At 41.3% G+C, this 19,486-nt stretch overlaps 1 protein-coding gene across 4 annotated transcripts in view; it reads left to right on the top strand.

Annotated features, from left to right (window-relative positions):
• The window catches only part of BBS9 (Bardet-Biedl syndrome 9), a 359,454-nt gene that overhangs the window by 131,490 nt on the left and 208,478 nt on the right, over positions 1–19,486 (top strand). For all 4 annotated transcript variants that reach the window (XM_037041162.1, XM_037041163.1, XM_037041164.1 and 1 more), the window contains 2 exons: positions 13,668–13,849; positions 18,975–19,051. In XM_037041162.1, the coding sequence (XP_036897057.1) occupies positions 13,668–13,849; positions 18,975–19,051 (259 nt within the window). The remainder of the gene's footprint in view (positions 1–13,667; positions 13,850–18,974; positions 19,052–19,486) is intronic.

The following is a 19,486-nucleotide window of genomic DNA, read 5'->3' as shown; positions in this document are numbered from 1 at the left end:
GCGTCCGCAGTGGCCCATGATTCCGTACCTCCAACCCCTGCTTGTGCTGTTCCTCTGCCTGAGATACCTTTTCTTACGTGTCTCGTTTTGTTTAAATTCTTATTTTTCAAGTCCTCCATGAAGGCATTCTTGACATTTCCTAATGTCCTTTCCTATGTTACCACTGAGATTTGTTCATCCTTTATGTCACTCAGCACTGTGTCTAGTGTTGTCTAGAATCGGCAACTGTTGTCTAGAAAATAGGCACCTATTTTCCCGAGTGACTGGACGTGAGCCACAACTCTGTCACCGTTCATGGCATGAAAGACAGTGAGAATGTTGTATTTAACACAGTGTCAAGGAGCTACACAGAAAATGCCTGTTGGATGAGTGGATGCGAGGGACATGGTCAATTCTGAGTACCACATACAGGCTGTGGAGGACTGAGGAAATGTATTGTTTCCCCTTCACTGGGATGTTTCAGTGGCTTCCTGTTGCTGGTGGGGTAAGGCCCACGATTCTTTGCAAGACCTTCATAGTCTCTTTGTACCTTTGATTTTTGTCACCAGCCACTTTTTCATCTGAATTCTATGTGGGGAAGGGTAGACTTTCTGGCTGATGGGAACACGTGTTTCTTAATGCTTACGCTCATGCCATTCCAACTATGTGGCTCACCTCCCCAGCCTCACCACCCAGCAAACCATGCCTTTCCTTCTTGGTCCAGTCTGAATCTTACTTTCCCTGCTAACTTTGTCTTCATAGCCTCTGTCACCTGTGAACATACCATATATTGATTTGCCTTGTTCATTGTGTTTTTCTTCTTACTAGAATGGGAGCATACCAGAAACCTTACTAGCTTTCTGTGGAATGTCTTCCCTGATAGTCTCACTCTGAGCACTGTGCCTGGCGAATCTTTGACATGCAATAGAGATTTATGGCATGAACGGCTCTGGCCTTCGTAAAACACTGTGCCTGAGTGTCCTGGACTCTGAGGGGTGTGTGTCCCCTGCACGGAGGACACTTGGCTGGGATGCCCTGTTCTCTCTCTCATCTACTCCTACTTGTGTTGTCTGCTGTGGGAAGCACTTCTCTCTGTGGTTTTGATGTACTTTCTCCTTGTTTCTTTGGCTTCCTTGTCCATCATTTACCAGAGTATGCCTCATGCATTCTTGTTTGATTCACATACCTGTGTTGCCCCTTGCACTTTAAGTTCTTGGAGGAAAACCACCAGCGTAACCTGCCTGTTTATCTTTGGCATCTAGAATGGTGCCTGAATACAGTAGGTAATAAATAAGTAATTTCTTTAATGATGAAAGATGTTTAAATTGAGTCAGATCCTTATAAACATGTTTTGCTTCCCCAGTACAAAAGATTCACTTCTAGAAATACATCTTTTTTCCCCCCTCTGGTTAACAATTTACTTGTTTAGTCTATGAGCATAATTTGTCAGACTTAATAATTGTGTTGCGTTGACTTTCTAGTTTGTCTAATAGGAAGAGATAGTTTTCAAAGGATAGGCTAACCTCCGAGTTCTTGATGCTTAGGCATTTCTTCACTGCAAGAAATCTCAGTCCAGTCTCCCCACTGCAACCTCAGCAGTTCCTGCAGTTTGCCATGGCATCTTTTCTCAGAGCTCCTGCTTTCTCAGACACTACTGCCTTGGCTCCCGCATTTCCCTTGTCCTTTTCTTGGGCATTCTAATGACTGTGTCTCTCCCATTAGATAGTCCGCCTCCTGGAGCTAATCGTGGGTAGCAGTCATACTGAAAACCTTTTACCCTAGCCTCAAATTGCAACTTAAAAATTGTTTTTCTTTTTTGATTCCTTGGAAGTCAGTGTGGAAGGGCAGGCAAAAAAAAAATGCCCACAGTGAAACAGGAAACTTAGATTCTATGCTTGATTCTGTCTGGTGCCTAGATTTTTTGTGCTTATCACAAGCTATGTATGTGAAAATGTATTGATAGGAAGCTCTGCCTGAGAGATGGTCATGTAGGAAAGGACCAAGAAGGTGTAATTATTTTAAAAAATTGCAAAAGTAACACCTCAACACATATATGCTAAAAATTAAAAACACACAGGTGGTTGGCTTAAGTGCCTGACTTAATTCCGGTAAGGGCTTGATGCCCTAGAAACTTATGGCGCCCAACCATGTCTTCTTCATGCATCAGGGAAGGATTCCAACATCTAGTTTTATTTTGGGGAAGAGTCATTGCTTTGAACATGTACTTTAGAAAACTAACTTCTTTTCCTTGGGAGAGAATGTATTTACGTACTGGCCTTCTTGGCATTTATACACTGAAGGCACAGTGCCAGGTGAGAGCTGCCACCTGCATACTCAGTCTTCCTTGTGTCATTGCCTTATTATTTGGTGATTAAAAGGATTAAGGAAGGGATGTTAGATAGCTGTGAATAAAGTTGGATACATTTTATATTGATCTCACGTGTTCCATTTGAAGTGTTACGGGCAATTTCAGAGGTCTTCCTCGTTGACTTGATAGTCTGTAATTATTGATTGGTACATGGAATATTGTGGTGTTTCTCATTTGCTTATAAGTAGGTATTATAGGTAATGATGAATTTAGAATGAATTCTGGTGGAACACTTTGTGTAGATAAAGTCATTGTCTCTGGCATTCAGGGATACAAATTCAGTATTATGTAACCCCTGCCCTGAGGGAGTTTACAGCCTAGTCAAAGATGACAACCGTGCAAAAAAATAAAAAATGCTCTAACATTTTACAGGTACTATTATAGAAGTACTATTTAGTGGGTGTAGCGAGGTGGTCTGTTTTATCTGAAGGTAAGAAGATTGGCTGTGGAAGAGATAATTTTTGAAAGAGGAGCGGGCACTGGGGAGGTCAATTGTGTTCATTAGCTTCGCTGTGTAACAAACCGCCTTAAAACTTAGTAGTTTCAAGTAACAAATGGTCATCTGGGTCATGACTCTGGGGGTTGTCCGTTTGGGGCTGGGTTTAGCTGGATGCCTCTTCTTCTCTGTGCTCTGTATTGGTTTCCTGGGTCTGCTGTAATGAATTACAACAAGCTGGATCTTTCAAAACAATAATAATGCATTCTCTCACAGTTATGTAGGACAGAAGTCCGAAATCGAGGTGTGAACAGACCTGGTTCCCTCCGGAGGTTCTGAGGGAGAATTGATTGCACGCCTCTCTCTTAGCTTTTGGTAACTTCTGGCAACCCTTGGTGTTCTTGGCGTGTAGTCTCATCACTCCAGTCTCTCTCTTCCTCTGACTTTACCTGGACTTCTCCTCTGTGTGCTCTGTGCCTTACACTTTTTCTTTTGTCTCTTATAGGGATGCACATAATTGTACTTACAGCTCATCCTAATTTTACTGAGAAAATGATCTCATCATTCTCTTAGCCAAAGCAAGACGTAAGTCTAGCCCAAAATCAATGGGTGCAGAATAGACTTCCCCCCTTCGTGGGAGGAGTCTTAAAGTCACATAGAAAGAGCTGTAGATACATGGCTAAAGAAAATGTTGGCCATTTTTACAGTCTACCACAATAATAAAGAGGAATGGGCAGGATGGAAGAGACGGTTAAGTTAGGATGGGAGTGGGGGAGAGAACACTTTGCCATAAGTACAGAGCTAAAATCTCAGGCAGTCCCTAGGTCACATCAGGGTAGATTTACACGTCATCTCTATAGGTGGTGTGTGGGTGGTGCCATTTATATATACAGCGTGCAGGCAAAAGGAGGTTTACATTGCTTGTATGGAAAATAATTCAATACTTAATAAATAAAATACAAGAATAAACTCCGTGTTTTGCATACTCACAACTGTCAACCTCCTTTTGCCCCCACCCTGTGTTTATGTATGTATGTAATACATTTTATTTGCTGTTTTTAACCTCCCAAATTTTCACATTATAGACAAGTTCGAAGATACACTAAGGAAGTGGATAATATAATGAACTCCCTTGTACCCAGTGCTCAGCTTCAACAATTATCAACATTCTGGCATACTTCCTTTTTTTATACCCCCACCTCCCTTATTTTAAATTTATTTTTTAAGATAAAATTTACGTACATTGGGGGGCACAAACCTTAATGGTACAGTTTCAACAAATGGATACACCTGTGTAACCCATAACTGTCTCAAGTTACAGAACATTTCCATCACTAGAATTTTTTTTTAAATATATTTTATTGATTATACCATTACAATTGTTCTATTCCCCCCCTTCATTCCCCTCCACCCGCACACTCCCTCCCCCACCCTTCTCCCCCCCTTAGTTTATAACCACGTGTCTCAAGTTCTTTAGATTCTATATTTCCCCCACTATTCTCACCCTCCCCCCTATCTATTTTCTACCTACCATCTATGCTATTTTCTGTGCCTTCTCCCCCCTTCTCCTCCTCCCACCCCCCTGTTTCTAACCCTCCATGCGTTCTTCATTTCTATGGTTCCACTCCTGATCTAGCTGTCCTCTTGGTTTGCTTTTGTTTTAGGTGTGGTTGTTAATAACTGTGTGTTTGCTGTCCTTTCACTGTTCATATTTTTCATCATCTCTTTCTTATATAAGTCCCTTTAGCATTTCATATAATAAGGGCTTGGTAATGATGAACTCCTTGAACTTGACCTTATCTGAGAAGCACTTTATCTGTCCTTCCATTCTAAATGAAAGTTTTGCTGGATAAAGCAATCTTGGCTGTAGGTCTTTGGATTTCATGACTTGGAATACTTCTTTCCAGCCCCTTCTTGCCTGTAAGGTCTCTTTTGAGAAATCCGCTGACAGTCTGATGGGTACTCCTTTGTAGGTGACTGTCCCCTTATCCCTTGCTGCTTCTAGGATTCTCTCCTTCATTTTGGTCTTGGCTAATGTAATTATGATGTGCCTTGGTGTGTTCCTTCTTGGGTCCAACTTCTTTGGGACTCTCTGAGCTTCCTGGATTTCCTGGAAGTCTATTTCCTTTGCCAGACTGGGGAAGTTCTCCTTTATTATTTGTTCAAATAAGTTTTCCACTCGTGGCTGTTTCTTTCCCCCTTCTGGTACCCCTATAATCCGGATGTTGGAACGTTTAAAGATGTCCTGGAGGTTCCTAAGCCTCTCCTCATTTTTTTGAATTCTCATTTCTTCATTCCTTTCTGGTGGGATGTTTTGTTCTTCCTTCTGGTCCATTCCATTGATTTGAGTCCCAGTTTCCTTTCCATCGCTATTGGTTTCCTGTACATCTCCCTTCATTTCAATTAGTTTAGCCTTCATATGTTCCTCCAATTTGTGACTGTACTCTACCAATTCTGTGAGCATCCTGATAAATAGTGTTTTAAATTGGGCTTCTGAGAGCCTGGCAATCTGTTGGTCGCTTAGAGTTATTGGCTCTGGGACTTTGAGTTCTTCTTGATCCATCCTTTGGGCTGTTTGTGCCTGTTAAGTAGCAGGAACGGAGCCCTAGGTTTTCACCAGAGCAGGGCAACTCAGTCGTTGGGTTGTGACGTCGTATGTGGGGGCGGGGTCAAAGAGGGACAATGGCTTCCTTCGGCACCTGCCACAGCCACCTCCACCGCCGCTGCGACCCCCACCAGCACCGCAGCCACCACCGTCACCAGGGCCACGCGCTCCGCTCCTCGGCACTCGAGTGTGCCACTGCTGTCAGCCCTCCACCACTGGGTTTGCCCCCTGGGGCCTGTGTGGTCCGTCTCACTGCGCGCGAATGTGCGACCTTGGTCAGTCTGTTCTGCACCCCGACTAGTTCTGGGCTGCCTGCGCTCCTAGGTCTTCCCCGCCTGACCCAGCTCCACTGCTGGCTCCACCTCTTACCGTCCTCGTTGAACGGTTCGTAGCTGTTGGACTTCCGTATAATTCGGTTTTCTGGCTTCTGGGTGTGTGTTAGTTCTCCAAAACTTTTGTTGTATCCAAACTTGGTTGTGGGAGAAGGCACAGTGTTTCCACCTATGCCTCCATCTTGGCGGAAGTCCCCATCACTAGAATTTTTGTGGGTCCTTTTCCAGTTAATAACTCCCTTCTCCCCTGCTTCCAGGTAACTACTGTTCACACCTTTTTGGTAATAGATTTACATTGCCTATTTTGGCACTTAATATTAGTGGAATTGCACAGTATGCACTTTTTGATGTCTGTCTTATTTTGGTTAATATATTTTTAAACATTCTTTTCTGTTGCATGTAATAGTGATTCTTTTTTATTGCTTAGTAGTGTTCCATTTCATGAATATACCATAATTTATTTATCTTTTCTCCTGTAGAAAAGAATGTTTAATTCTTTAGAAGCCTCTTTTCCAGGCATATGTTATCAGCTATCTTAGATAAATAATTGGGGGTAAAATTTCTGGGTCAGAGGGTTGATACATGTTTAATTTTACAAGAAACTGCCACAGGGTTTTGCAAAGTAGGGGACCCACTTTAGATTCCCATCAATGATATGTGAGCCCTCTGGTTGCTCCACGTCCTCTCCAGCAGTTAGATTTGGCTTCTGAATAGGAAGGTGAGGGCAGCTTGGAGGAAGGGTGGAGGAGACAGGAGCAGAATACATGCTGCTCACGAGGCCCATGTGAGAAGGAAGCCCTTTCAACCCGGGGCATGTAGGCAAACTGAGCCGTGAAGAACAGTGGAAGAGCAGCGCATGTGTGTGGTCAGCGACTGTATTTTCCTGCAGCTACTCTGGGGTTCAGAACACTCAGGTCCTGGGGGAAGTTGAACATGAGCAAACCTTAGAGTTCTATTATCATCATCTCCTTGTGTACCAAACACATCAGTAGTAATTCAGATTTCAGAAACAGCCATTGAAGAACAGACTGTATTTCAGTGTCCAGCTTAAGCTTTTATTTCCACCGTTAAAAAGATTTCCCCCATTTCCCTGGCTAGCAATGAATTTCCTACTTCTGAATATTAAAGTACTTTGTACTTGTCTTGGGTACTTATGTCTTCTACCCCATGTTACACTTGTTAAGGTGCATTTCTTATTTTATGGGAGTGCAGTGTCTTTGAGATAATTTTTGATTTTTAATTCCATTTATCTGTATACTCTAGCACTTCAGATGGTGTTTGAAAATAGTTGATGAATGAATGCATAAGTGAACAAATGATGAATGAAATGTAGTGGAGAAATGAGAGGTAGATAGTAAATAAAAAAGAGCCTAGAACAAAATTGTGCACCACGTTTTTGCTTTCTCTTTCAGTGTTAGTTCAGTAAAGGCACTAAAGACCCCAAAGCTGGTTTTACCATAAGAACAATTACAATTGAGGTTTTTCCAACATGAAAATTATTTCTTTTTTGTTTAAGACATACTTGTCTTCACAAGAACTCACCAGAAAGACACATCCCTGTTAGATTCGGTGGGGAGGCACTCATAGACATTAATCTATTTTATAATGCCAATAATTTTAACAATTGATAACTCTCCTCCAGAGAGAACTTAGCTTTTTTCTAAATGTGCAAATTTGGAACCTGCTGATAATAGCAACTTCCAAAAGGCTGTCTGACATGCTTTTACTACTGAATTCCAAACAGGTGTGTCAGCCAGTTCCTCCTCAACAGGGGGAGATAGGAAGTAACCATAATCACTTGGTATTTGACTTTGTAGATTAAAGGAAAATATTCATATGACATTTTGCATAGAATTGGTCACTTCTTTTCCTATTCTTTCTTATTTTTCATATTTCATTCTTGAGTATTTATGCATCGTGCTGAGAAAAATAATGGAAAAAACCCTTCTGTAGTTTATTCAACATACCATTTAGTTAAATGTAAAATCATTGTGTGAAAGCACTTGGTATGTGTTGACTATACAATGTACTCTACAGCACCATTTTGCATGAAGAGTCATTTGCTACCTCCTGAGGGCAGCTGCATGGAAATGCTGCATGGAAATGCAGAGGTTCAGGTCTGGAGCCAGAAAGCCTGACTCTCTGTGGCTCTGTGTGTTATCTCCTGGTAACCACAGCCCATTGTTCTGTCTTACCCAGGGTCTAGGTTTCATTCCTCTGTTTGCACAGTGAAGGCAATCAATACATTTTCCTCACAAGGTGATTGGGGATTAAATGAGGTGGTGTGGTTTTACCTTCTAACTAGGTTTTGCTCTCTCCCCTTTCCTCCATTCCTCTCATCTCCGCCCGGGCCCCCACCTCCCCTCCCCTGCGTTTACTCTACTCCCTGCACCCAGAGTGGTCTCTCTCTCCACGGTGCAGTCCAAAGGGGTCTTTGTAAGATGAATCTGATCATGTTATTTCTCACTCCTGTACTTAAAAACCTTTTGTGATTTCCTATTGCTTCAGGACAAAATTCACCCTTTTTCATAGTCCACATGGGCCTGTATGATTTAACCCAATTTCTTGACCCCATTTTGACCCACTTCCTTCATGACTTTCCTTGTTCCAGTGCCCTGGGCTTCTTTATTTCACGGAATGTTTAATATATCTTCTTGTCCTGGAAATACAAAAGGCTGCCGGAGGAACAGGTCTGAGCTGGGCAGGAGGAGCCAGGGTCAGGAACTCAGTGGTGGCCACGTTCAGCTTTAGTTGTCTGTTGGCCTGGTACGTGGAGAGAGGTGGGGTGGGCTGCTGCCCGTCCGTGGCTGGCCTCCGTGGCTGGCCTTGGGGGGCGAGGTCAGTCTGGAGGTGTAAACATGGGAGCTGGCCTGAAAGGGTTGTTTAAAATCACGAGACCGAATGAGTTCACTAAGGCCAGAGCCATCTTCCTTTGGTCTGCTTGGTTTTCACCTGAGGATCTGCTTCTAGGAGGACGCAGCTCCTGCGTCCTCCGCCCCGTGAAGCTGTGTTCAGATTTCCTGTGCGCTGTTACGCACTCTCTGCCTACTGTGCGGGTGGCATCTGCATGTTGTGTTGCAGCTGCTATTGTTTTTAAAGAATAAGTTTACCTGTACAACTAGACCAGTTTCTCAGGGGGCAAGACTGTGTTTTATTTGCCTTTGCAGCTTCTGTTGGGTAGCTTCTGTTACTGAGTGAGCATTCGAGTGCCCAAGCCCGGCGTGTTGGGGCCGAGAGGAGGCTTCAGGAAGGGGCCTTGAGATCGTGGGCTCCTTTCTGAGGCAGAGTAAAAACTGCATGAAATAAATAGTCTTTAAGTTTTCAAGAGTTTGGGGATATGGATATCTCATAATAAAATCCAAACTTACAATTTGACTTAAAATATTTCCATTTTGTGTAAAAAGCAGTTGAGCCAGAGCACATTTGATTTGAGTGCACTTCTTTTCATTTATTTTTAAAACAATTGCTCATTTGTTTCATTGTATTAGCAAACAAAAGAAACTGTTCATTTTTTTAAAGTCTCTCGTGAGCTGTATTTCAAATATTTTCAGGTAGTACATTTTATAGCTTGGCCTTGTCAGAAAAAGCAAATGAGACAAACATTTTAGTGCCTCAGATTATTTAAACTCTAAGTGGATGATTCAGATTCAGCATCTGGGGATGGAAAATGGAACATTTTCTTTCTTATGAGAAGAAAATAGTTTTCTTTTTGATCTTGCTTTTTTGTAAGAACTACAAGACATGATCAAAAATAGCTCACAATCTCACTAGCCAGAGATAGTCACCATTCTGTTAGCATTCAGATTTTTTTCTGGTCTGTGTGTTATACCTGTATTTTATGAAATTCGGATAAAATGTTTACATAACAGTGTTTGGCTTTTCCACTTAATATTTATTTTTAATTATTTTTTCTTGATAGATATTTTGTAAGATGATTTTCATTGGCTTCTAAGCATCCTATTATAGCTATATCATGATTAAAGATATGTCCCCTTTTTCTTATTATTTGATTGTTTTTAATTTTTTTAATAACTGTGAAAGTAGGTTACTGTATAAAAGACAAATGAGCATTTTTAAGGTTTTGGATGTGTATTTCTAAAATGTTCTCTGAGAGGATTTTTAACAAATTTACATCTCCATTGAAAGAGTGTGAGATTTTCTATCTCCAGGTACCTTCTGCAAGGTAGGGCTGATTTTTAAATACAATTTTTGCTAGTTTGGGGTATTAATAATCAAATATAGCTTTTTAAAATATATATTTTATTGATTTTGGAATTTTAAAAATCCATTTACTGACTTATTTTTAATGTGAATTGTACATGTCTTTTGATCTTTTTATTTTCAGATATAATCTTATTTTCATTGTTTTGTAAGAGTTCTTTACATATTAGCTGAAATGCTTCAAATTGATTGTATAGGTCAAAAACAGTTGAATATTCTTAACTTCATACGGTTTAACTTAAATTGTGTATTTTATGTTGGTTGCCAATGTTTTCCCAGTTTGCCTTTTGTTCTTTTTACGACGTTTTTTAAAGCATATAACAAGTTTAAATTATTATTGTGGTTTGGTCTAGGGATCTTTTCCTTTGTAGTTTCCTCTATAGCTTTCTTGCAGCAAAAGTTCTTTCCATCCCAAGGGCAGATAAATATTTTTGCAGTTTCATATTTTTAAATTTAACTTTTAAAATCCATCTGGAGTTTTGTTTGAATGTATTATTAAGGCAGGGATCTGTTTACTGAATGATGAAACAATTACTTTCAGATTCCTGAGCAACCACTATTGTTGAATGTCATGTCTCATTGCTAAAAATCACAGAATTATTATGTGCCCTGTGCATGTAACATCTTTGACCTCGGTTCTGCATGAAATACTGGTGTCTTGGGTTAGCTGGTGTGCTTCGTGGATCAGCAGTAATCCAGAGACCTTAATTTTGGCAGTGTAAACCCTACTTTCATGATATAAGTAGTGTGGTACACGGTACTCGATCTGCTTGATGGCTTCTTGCAGCAGAAAATTCTGTTGTTCACAGAACCTACCACATTAACTTGTATGGACAACAATGTTAAATGAATGTTCTTTAAGTAGAAAGACTTAAAAATCTTAAGAATGTTTTACTTTTCCTCTTTATACTTAAGTTGGGCCTTACTTTAAAGATGATGTATTTTAAAGTTTGCCCTTTGCACAAGATTCCAGGAGATGACATGACTTGCTAAGTCGTGCTGCAGGCCTGGGTGGAGGTGCCCGTCCCGCACACAGTTTCAGACCCAAGTCTCATGGACTCATTCTGGAGTTGTTGGGGCTCGTTGCAGTGTTACTGTGGGGTGAAGAGTGCAGCATAAACGGGTTCATCTCTAGTCTGCGTTCTGTTATTTGATTTGAATTATATGCAGTGGTTCTTATGCTGTTGACATCGGGTGAGTCCTTTCAGTGAGGGGGGACTCTGGCTCCTCCCCTTTTTCATTTGGATACCTCAAGCACCAGTAAAGAGTGTTTTTGAGTGTATGTATTTCTATTCAGTCTTCCTTTCTGAACTCAGAAACTTAATAGGTTCAGATAAATTTTTAGATAAATCCTTTGTTGCTGTGCTAACTAAAACAGTGGGACAAAACTGACTCAGTAATGAGCTATCCAACTCAATGACCCAATGAATTTGTGAAGCAAAGGTGCTGGGATTAGGTCATGCAAGGTTTCCTGTGTATGGAGCACTCAGAGGGGGAAGATGAAGTGGAAAAACCCTTCTGGATTCAAAGGACTAATGGTCCCTACTTCCCAAGTAGCCAGCCAAAGACCTGCCCCTAGTGTCCCAGAGTGTCCTGAGGATTCATGTCATTGGGTCCCTAGACCCGTGTGGGGCTGCGTGGAATGGGGATCCCAGTACAGTGGCCACTCCGAGGGGCAGAGGGTCTGCCCTCCTGAAATGGGCTTGCCTGAGCTGGAGGTTAGCATTTCCATGACCACTAGGTGGCTTCAGTTGCCCGCAAAGAAAGGGCCAAGCCCCCAGGTACTGTGGTGTTGCTCTTCACACTTTATTTCAAGAACACAATTTCATTTTGGGGAGTATTTGTTTTCTGAGATAGATTGACAGAGCCAATTCATAAAAATTAAAGACCTTTGAGGGTCCTCTAGTCTTACCTTCTCACTTTGGAGATTAAGAACATTTAGGAAGGCTTCTCTAAGTTGGCTCACTATCTAGTGGCAGAGTCAGGTAGAAGCCAAGTCCCCGATCCATTCCGAGTATTGTTCTCTAGCTGTTGAGTAAGTGATGTAAATCCTTTTTCTGTTTCTCTGAAGCTACACCACAGGGCGAGGTGGCTCAGAGGGCACCTGAGCTCTGGAGAAAGTGTGTATGGGTGACACAGTGAAGGCAGGCTAGGGGTGCTGGGCCGCCTGATGGGAAGGCTGGGACAATGTGGTGTCGACTCTCCGTGGTGTCAGTTCATGAGTTCGCCACTTTCTGTGACTCAGTTTTGGGGAGTTTTAAGAATTCTTATTTATTCCGAATAAGGCCTAGACCCTTATATAACTTATCCTTTTTCTTCAGGTGAACAGCAAGAATTAAAAAAAATCTTTTTCTCTAAACTATGTTTATGATTTTCATTAACATTTAACCTTTAGAACAGAGTTGGTAACCCTTTTTCTTTGTAAACAAAATCAGTGGTCACTCGAAACTATAAAATCGTCAGGCAAACAAACTCATTATGTATCAGCTCAGAATGACTTAGGACAATGTTGAGTTTTTTTTCTTCTGGGAAAACTATGGAGGAAGCAAATAGTGTTCATTTCAACTACTATTCATAGCAAACTCAGCAAAGCTTACAACTTCTATTTTTTAAAAGTGTAGGCTAAAATTTTAATTTATATATTATGGTGAGATTCTAGAGTAGAACAGATTTCAGGGAGTCTAAGAGAAGGAAGAGTAAAAGGATGGGAAGGAAAAGATATCATCGGGACAAACAGCGGGTGGGGGAAGAGCTACGGCATGAGAAAATGGGGTGCTTCTAGCTAAGAGGAAAGGGGAGGAGGAAGTGTGAAGGAAGTGGTTGGTGGCCCTGGGGAAGGAGGTGCGTTTCTGTTCATACCCTCCTGGGGTTCACCCCACCACCCTCCTCGCCGTTCCCCTTCGCAGGCCTGCCTTTGCTCCCGTGCCTCACGCTGGCCTTCAGCCGGCCGAGGCCCAGCTCTGCATCCACTGTGGCTCCACGAGTGTTGTTCAGTGCTCAGTGTGAATCTGCCAAGTGGGGGCTGGAGTGGGGATGAAAAGAGACAATACTTGAACAATGGAATACTACTCGGCCATGAAAGAGGAGAACATTTTACTTTTCGTGACAGTATGGATGGACCTGGAGAACATTACACCAAGTGAAATAAGCCAGTCAGAGAAAGACAAATACCATATGATTTCACTTACATGTGGGATCTAAAGAAACAAACTGAACTAAGAAGCAAAATAGAGACAGACTCATAGATGGAGAGCCGATGACAGCTAGTGGGTGATGGGTGGGGAGGAGAGAGGGTGGAGGGATTGAACAAAACGGAAAAAGGACTCATGGACATAGACAACAGTGTGGGGTTTGCTGGGGGGAAGGAGCACATGGGAACGAAATGGTAATGGAAAAAATACAATAAAAATCAAAGGAAAAAAGATGTGATAATAGTAGAGCTCTTAAAGCCTCGTTTGCCATGTAGTTAGGTCCCGAAAATGGCAACTGTTATAATAATTGTTAAAGTGTTTTTTTTCTCCTGTGATAAATCAGAACATTGGGAATACTTCTGTAAATATGAATCATGTTTGAAACACTTGAGTTGAAAGTGTGGTGTAGAACTTTAGAATTGGATACATAGTCATTTTCTTAATGGTGTATTAAAGCTTAATTGAATAAAAATGTAGTTGTTCAAGTCTAAATCCACTGAAAAATTTATGTCTTCTTTTCTCTTCTTTATTGTAGTGATTTAAAGGGAGTGATTGTCACCCTGAGTGATGATGGTCACTTGCAGTGTTCGTACCTGGGGACAGACCCTTCTTTGTTCCAAGCTCCGAAGGTTGAATCTAGAGAACTAAACTATGATGCACTTGACATAGAGTTGAAAGAACTTCAGAAAATCATCAGAGATGTTAACAAATCACAAGGTATCTCTTTTGAAGCTTTTTATTATTTGATTTTACTGTTCATAGTGGAATTTATATTATTTTGTATATGAGTAATGTTGTGTACGTATGAATTAATTTTGTCCTCCAGGCTTCATTAAAGTCATAGTTGAAAAACTGTGTAGCTCTTTCACACACAAGATCTTTGTGCTTAGTCTATATTTTGTAGCTTCTGAAAAATCTGTCCTATTTAAGATACTGGTTTTGCCACTGTCCCTTTGCAGGAACAGTGCTATCGAGTTTTTTTCTTCGCACTCTAAAAAACAAGGAGAACTTCTTTGAGTTGTGGCTTCAGGCCTTGATAAGAGCATTAAAGCTCAGAGTGGTCGTTTATTAACTTCTAATATACCTGAAAAAAATGTAGTTGCTAATTAAAAGAGACCAAAACAGTGCATGAGTTGCCACTTTGTTACTAAAAATGTGGTCATTTACAGCTTAGTAAAATAATTTACTTTTGTGGTTAATTAGCTGTCCAAATGGAGAGTAGCCTGTGGTGTGCTGATTTCTAATGACTCAGAGGCTGATGATATTTTCAGTTCCTGAGTTTTGGATAACTCAATATTATCTTACATTGGGATTCACAGGGGTATAATTTTATTGTAAATTAGAAGGAGAAACAAAACACCAGTCCTGAAGTTTGAATTGGACATGTGAAAAACATTACTTTAACTTTCCTTCTCAGGGTCAGGTAAAAGTATTTTTTTAATGAGAAAAAATATGGACTATTTTCACATAAAAGAAATGTTAAAACAAGTAGGAATAATAAGAGAAGCAGAGCATCAAAAGCCAATGAAAACAGCAGAGCCAATCTTAGTCCTGGTCCAGTCATCTTACAAAACTTATGTATTTTTGAGTCTATATTAAGAAGACAGATTCAGAAGACATTAGATAACATATGTAAAATATGAGTATTAAAAATAATTATTCTCTGGCTTCACACCTACTCTTGGAAAGTTTTGAAAGTAAACCAGTGAAACTTAGGTCTTTTAAGTGGTATCTCTAATTAGTTAAAAAAATATTTGTTGTCAGCAATGTCCTGTTAAGCAGAGAATGGTTAAACTTGAACGTGTCACATTGCAATGTACATTTTTTCCCATTTTTTGATACTAGTGTTTTGGGATTATTGGAATTATAAGTCTCACTTTGTCACTTAAAAGTATAATTGGGAAAGAGTGGCATATATATGAAACATGAAATTTCTAGAGTTCATTAAATAAATTTAATGTGACTTTTCACTCCAGATTTTTGTCCTGAGATTTTGCTCTTTCCATAAACAATGTGCTAATGATATTTTGATTAACACTTAATTGTGTAAAACGTTTCTCAGAAAAATCCCTCACAGCTAAAGGTTATTTTTCGGTGACCATGGCGATGCCCTTGGGTGAGAAGGTTACGTGGTTTTCCTTGTCATCGCCTTGACCCTTCTGTGTAATTGAAATAACTGCTAATTAGGTTAGGGATGTGCCCATGGACTTGGGGGCAAAGTTCATTATTTACGTAACCTTGGGTTTTAGTGGATATTTGAAGTTCTCTGCCCTTTCTCTGCCGTCATTTGGTTTTATTCTTGAAGAAGAAACAAAGAGAACTTTCTTTAAAAAGAGAGACTTTTAAAATACTTTATTTCTGGATATGGAAAAAAATTAGTATTCTGTACTCTTATAAAACTGTGGTATATTTTTTTATTAAAATACCTGTAATTACGTGAAAGCACCAAATTGTTTCAGTATAGAAGATTATGAGAAGTTAAGACTCTGAACTTTTTGATGACCTCATTATTCATTTAAATGCCACTTATTTTAGTATAGCAATTTAAGATTACAAAAAAATTTCACAGTGTTGTGGGTTATGTTCAGTACTTAAAGCTTTTTTTTATTTCTTCAAAGTAAGCATTGCAGCAAAATTTAAAGCCCATTTAAAGAGTACATTTTGTTGTACACATGGTGTATATTATCTACCGTAATAAAAGTGTTTTGAACCTGATTTTATGTGTGTAATGAGGAATGCCTGCTGTAAGTATGAAATTACAGTAATAATTTCAGAACGGCTCGTGGATTCTGAAGCTTTCGTACTCAACTCACTAGTGTGACCCCTGCCCGGCATTTCCGTTACCAGTAGTCACAATGCCTGTCGGTAGGCATTTTCAAAGGTGGAGTTTCCTTGTTGCACAGACGGTCATGTTCCCTACTTGGGGTGAGTCTGAAGGAATGGGCATGACACTGAGCCTCCTGCACAGCGGTGCCTTCAGGAAGGGACTGAGAGCAGTGGGACAGGGGGTGTTATCAGGAGTCTGCATCCCAGGTGAAATACGTCCAGGATAACTCAGCTGCCGCCACCACTGAGTACTGGCATCGTTTGTATTTGGAGGCCTTGTTGGAAGGGTTCTGCGGGGCTGCGTGTAACGGAATACCCAACTAAAGTGGCTTATGCTTCTTTTCCATGGAAGAGAAGGCCCTCGATGGGCAGACCAGGCTTGGTCTGGCAGCTCCCTTGTCGTTGGGGACTGTGGTTCCTTTTCTCCCAGAGCCATCTGTTGGTCCAGGATGGCTTCTGGAACTCCTGCCCTCACATCTGCAGCTGAGTCAGCCCCCATAAGGGGCTTTCCTGGACACCACACCCTGGACAGCTTCTACTCCCATCTCACTGGCTACTCTAGGCTGCAAAAGAGGCTGGGAAATTTAGGGTTTAAGCTGAGTACTTTGTTGCTCAGATTAAAACCGGGCTTTTATTTAGTAAAAACAACCGAGGAACGATGATTAGGTGGGCGATGATCAGCCTTCTGCACTCTCCCTAAGGAAGTTCTGGAAATTCCTATCCCAAATGTTGCAGTGTCGGTGGGCACACCTGATGGCAATGGTAGGCAGGTCTTCTCTCCGTCAGACAGCTGCTTCTCCCATGGCGTCGGCCCGTGCTTCCATCTTCTCAGCCCGCCACCCTCAGTGTGTGGGTGATGGTTCCTCTGAGAGTCAAGGGTGACCTCAGCAGGCCGAGGCATTATGTGCAAATTCAATTTCCAGAGAAGAAGAGACAGTTCTCTTGAGTCCCCCCTTTTATTAAGGAGTTTGGCTTTCCCAGAAGCAAGTGCCAGCACCCCACCCTGCCCCCAACTTTTCTTCCCTCACATCTGCCAGGATGAACCCCGTGCTCGTGCCTGAAACAGCAAATGGTCAGGGGAGTGAAGTCACCGTGATTGGATTTGACCAATCCAATGACTTTGAGGTGAAGGTGGATGTCTTGACAGAATTAGGGCTCAGCCACAATGAAGGAGGGGGGAAGGTGAATGTTGGGTGGGCAACCAACAGTCTCTCTCTCTCTCTCTCTCTCACACACACACCCACACCCACACACACACACACACCCATACACACACACCCACACACACGTCTCTCCAGAAAAAGTCCAGCCACTGTTAATATAAGGAGAACAGTTTGCGTGATATTGATACAATCTGGCAGCCAGGGAGAGTGGACTGGAATGCGCATGCGTGAACAGTGACGACTTCACTGTACTAGTCAGTGGGGGTGGTAGACGCTGTTGAGTGAGCATGTGTACTGTGTGGCTGTCACATTCAAAATGACTGAGCAAGTAGAGCAATGAATCTGCATCAGATTTTGCATTAAGCTGGAACATTCCTCCGCAGAAACCATTTGGATGATTCAGGAGGCTTTCAGGGATGATGCAATGAGTGCAGCACAGATAAGAGTGTGGTACAATCTCTTCAAACATGGTGGGGAATCTGTTGAATGTGATCCACGTTCTGGAAGGCCTGCAACAAGCAGAGCACCTGAGAATTTTGAGTGTGTACGGGCTGCAGTCTAACAGTGCGAGAGCTAGAAGCTGATCTGGGGATTCTAAAATCTTCTGTGTCTGAGATTTTGATGCAGGATCTTGGCATGAAAGGTGTTGTGGCAAAATTCATTTTGCAGCTTCTGCTACCAGAGCAGGGGGGACATCGTGCTGCAGTTGCCAATGACTTCATTCAATCTGCAACCGATGAACCCGACTTCCTCAGGGTCATAATGCTGGGAGAACTGTGTGAAGTTCCAAGGTGCCTGCTTTGAAGGGGAGTGAGGTGTCATGGTCCCATGTACAATGTTTCTCATATCTTCTTTAATAAATATCTCTATTTTTTCATCTTATGTGGCTGGATTCTTCCTGGACAAACCTCGTATGCACACACAAACACACGTATTGTGTGAATATTATTTATATTTCTTCCTTATTTAGGATCTCTGTCACTTGTTCATAATATCTTATTCACTATAAACATTTTTTAAGTTGTGACACTGACATGAATGTGGTGAAAAGAATTCAAACAGTACTAAAAGGGCAAACTGTAGATTCTACTCCACGAGGTTGTTTACAGGGAACCCTTATCAAGAATGTTTGTGTGTTCTTTAAGAAAGTGCTCATGGTTGTGTAATTACGTATTAGACACATTATGCTGCCTCTTCTGCACCTTGCTTTTTTATTAATAGGCATATCTTGGAGTTTTTTTCTTATAAGTATGTAAAGATGGACAGCACTCTTATTTGTAGCTTATTTATAGTTTAGGCCATTGCACAGTTATACCATAATTCAGTTAACTGTTTCCCTGTTAACAGAAATATAGAGGTTTAGGTTGTTTTGCTTTTGTTTTTAACAAGTACGAGCAGCAGAGGATTTCCTGGGCATGTCCATGAACTGGCTGTGACTGTCACAGTGTAAATCGCACAGGTCCTGCGACCCGACAGACCTGCTCCCCAGCTGTAGAATGACTTGCCTTCAGAAGTACTTCCCTTCAAACCTTCAGGCTTCCCTTCAGAAGGATTGTACTGATTTGGGCTCCTGCCAGCAGTTAAGGAGAAGGCATCAAAATTCCCAACAGTGGTCAGTCAGTGGGTCCCATCTTAGCTAATATCTTTGGGGAAGAGACAGTTTTTCTTTGAAGTATGGCAAAGGGGACAGAATTAACATCACGCTTCTAATTCTGCAGGGCATTAGCTTTTTAAACTTGTATGCGTATGGGGTTGTTTTTCGACTTGTAGTATAGATATCCCTTAATGATACAGCAGGTTTTACTTTATGATTAAACGTCTTGTCTTTTTCTTTTTCTTTTTTCAAATTACAGGTGTCTGGCCCATGACTGAGAGGGAAGATGACTTGAAAATTTCTGTCTTGGTTTCTCCTAACTTGGACTCCGTGTCTGTAAGTGTGTTTGCAGACTTGGAGAGGGTTTGTGGTTGCAGTGGACATGAGTGGATTGGGACCAAAATGTATCGGTTTAAGTCATGTGCCTTCAAAAAGAAACTTTAGAGAGGGAGGATAACAACTTTTAATCTTTGTTATTTTCTAGAAATAAACATTTATAGTCTCTCAGTGTAGCAAGGAGTTCCTTAGGCAGATTTCTGCTCCCCAAAGCGGAGGGGGAACAGTAGAAGGGATTCTCCCCGTTATTCTGAGTCTATTTTTTTTTTAAGTTTAACTTTTTAGTACCAGACTATTGAGGTAATTCTAATCTAGATGAATAGCCCCAACCCCACAAGGCTTTTGTGGAAGGTTCAGTGAGGTAATGGTCATGAAAGGCCTAGCTCAGGGTTTGCTCGTTTGCAGTCTTTAATACAGTACGGTGGCTGTGAAGGG

Source organism: Sturnira hondurensis, unplaced genomic scaffold, assembly GCF_014824575.4.
Source record: "Sturnira hondurensis isolate 20B ecotype Veracruz unplaced genomic scaffold, ASM1482457v3 Scaffold0002840, whole genome shotgun sequence".
NCBI classification, from domain to species: Eukaryota; Metazoa; Chordata; class Mammalia; order Chiroptera; family Phyllostomidae; genus Sturnira; species Sturnira hondurensis.
The sequence above is the reverse complement of the archived record's forward strand: the minus strand, read 5'-3'. Positions and strand labels throughout refer to the sequence as shown.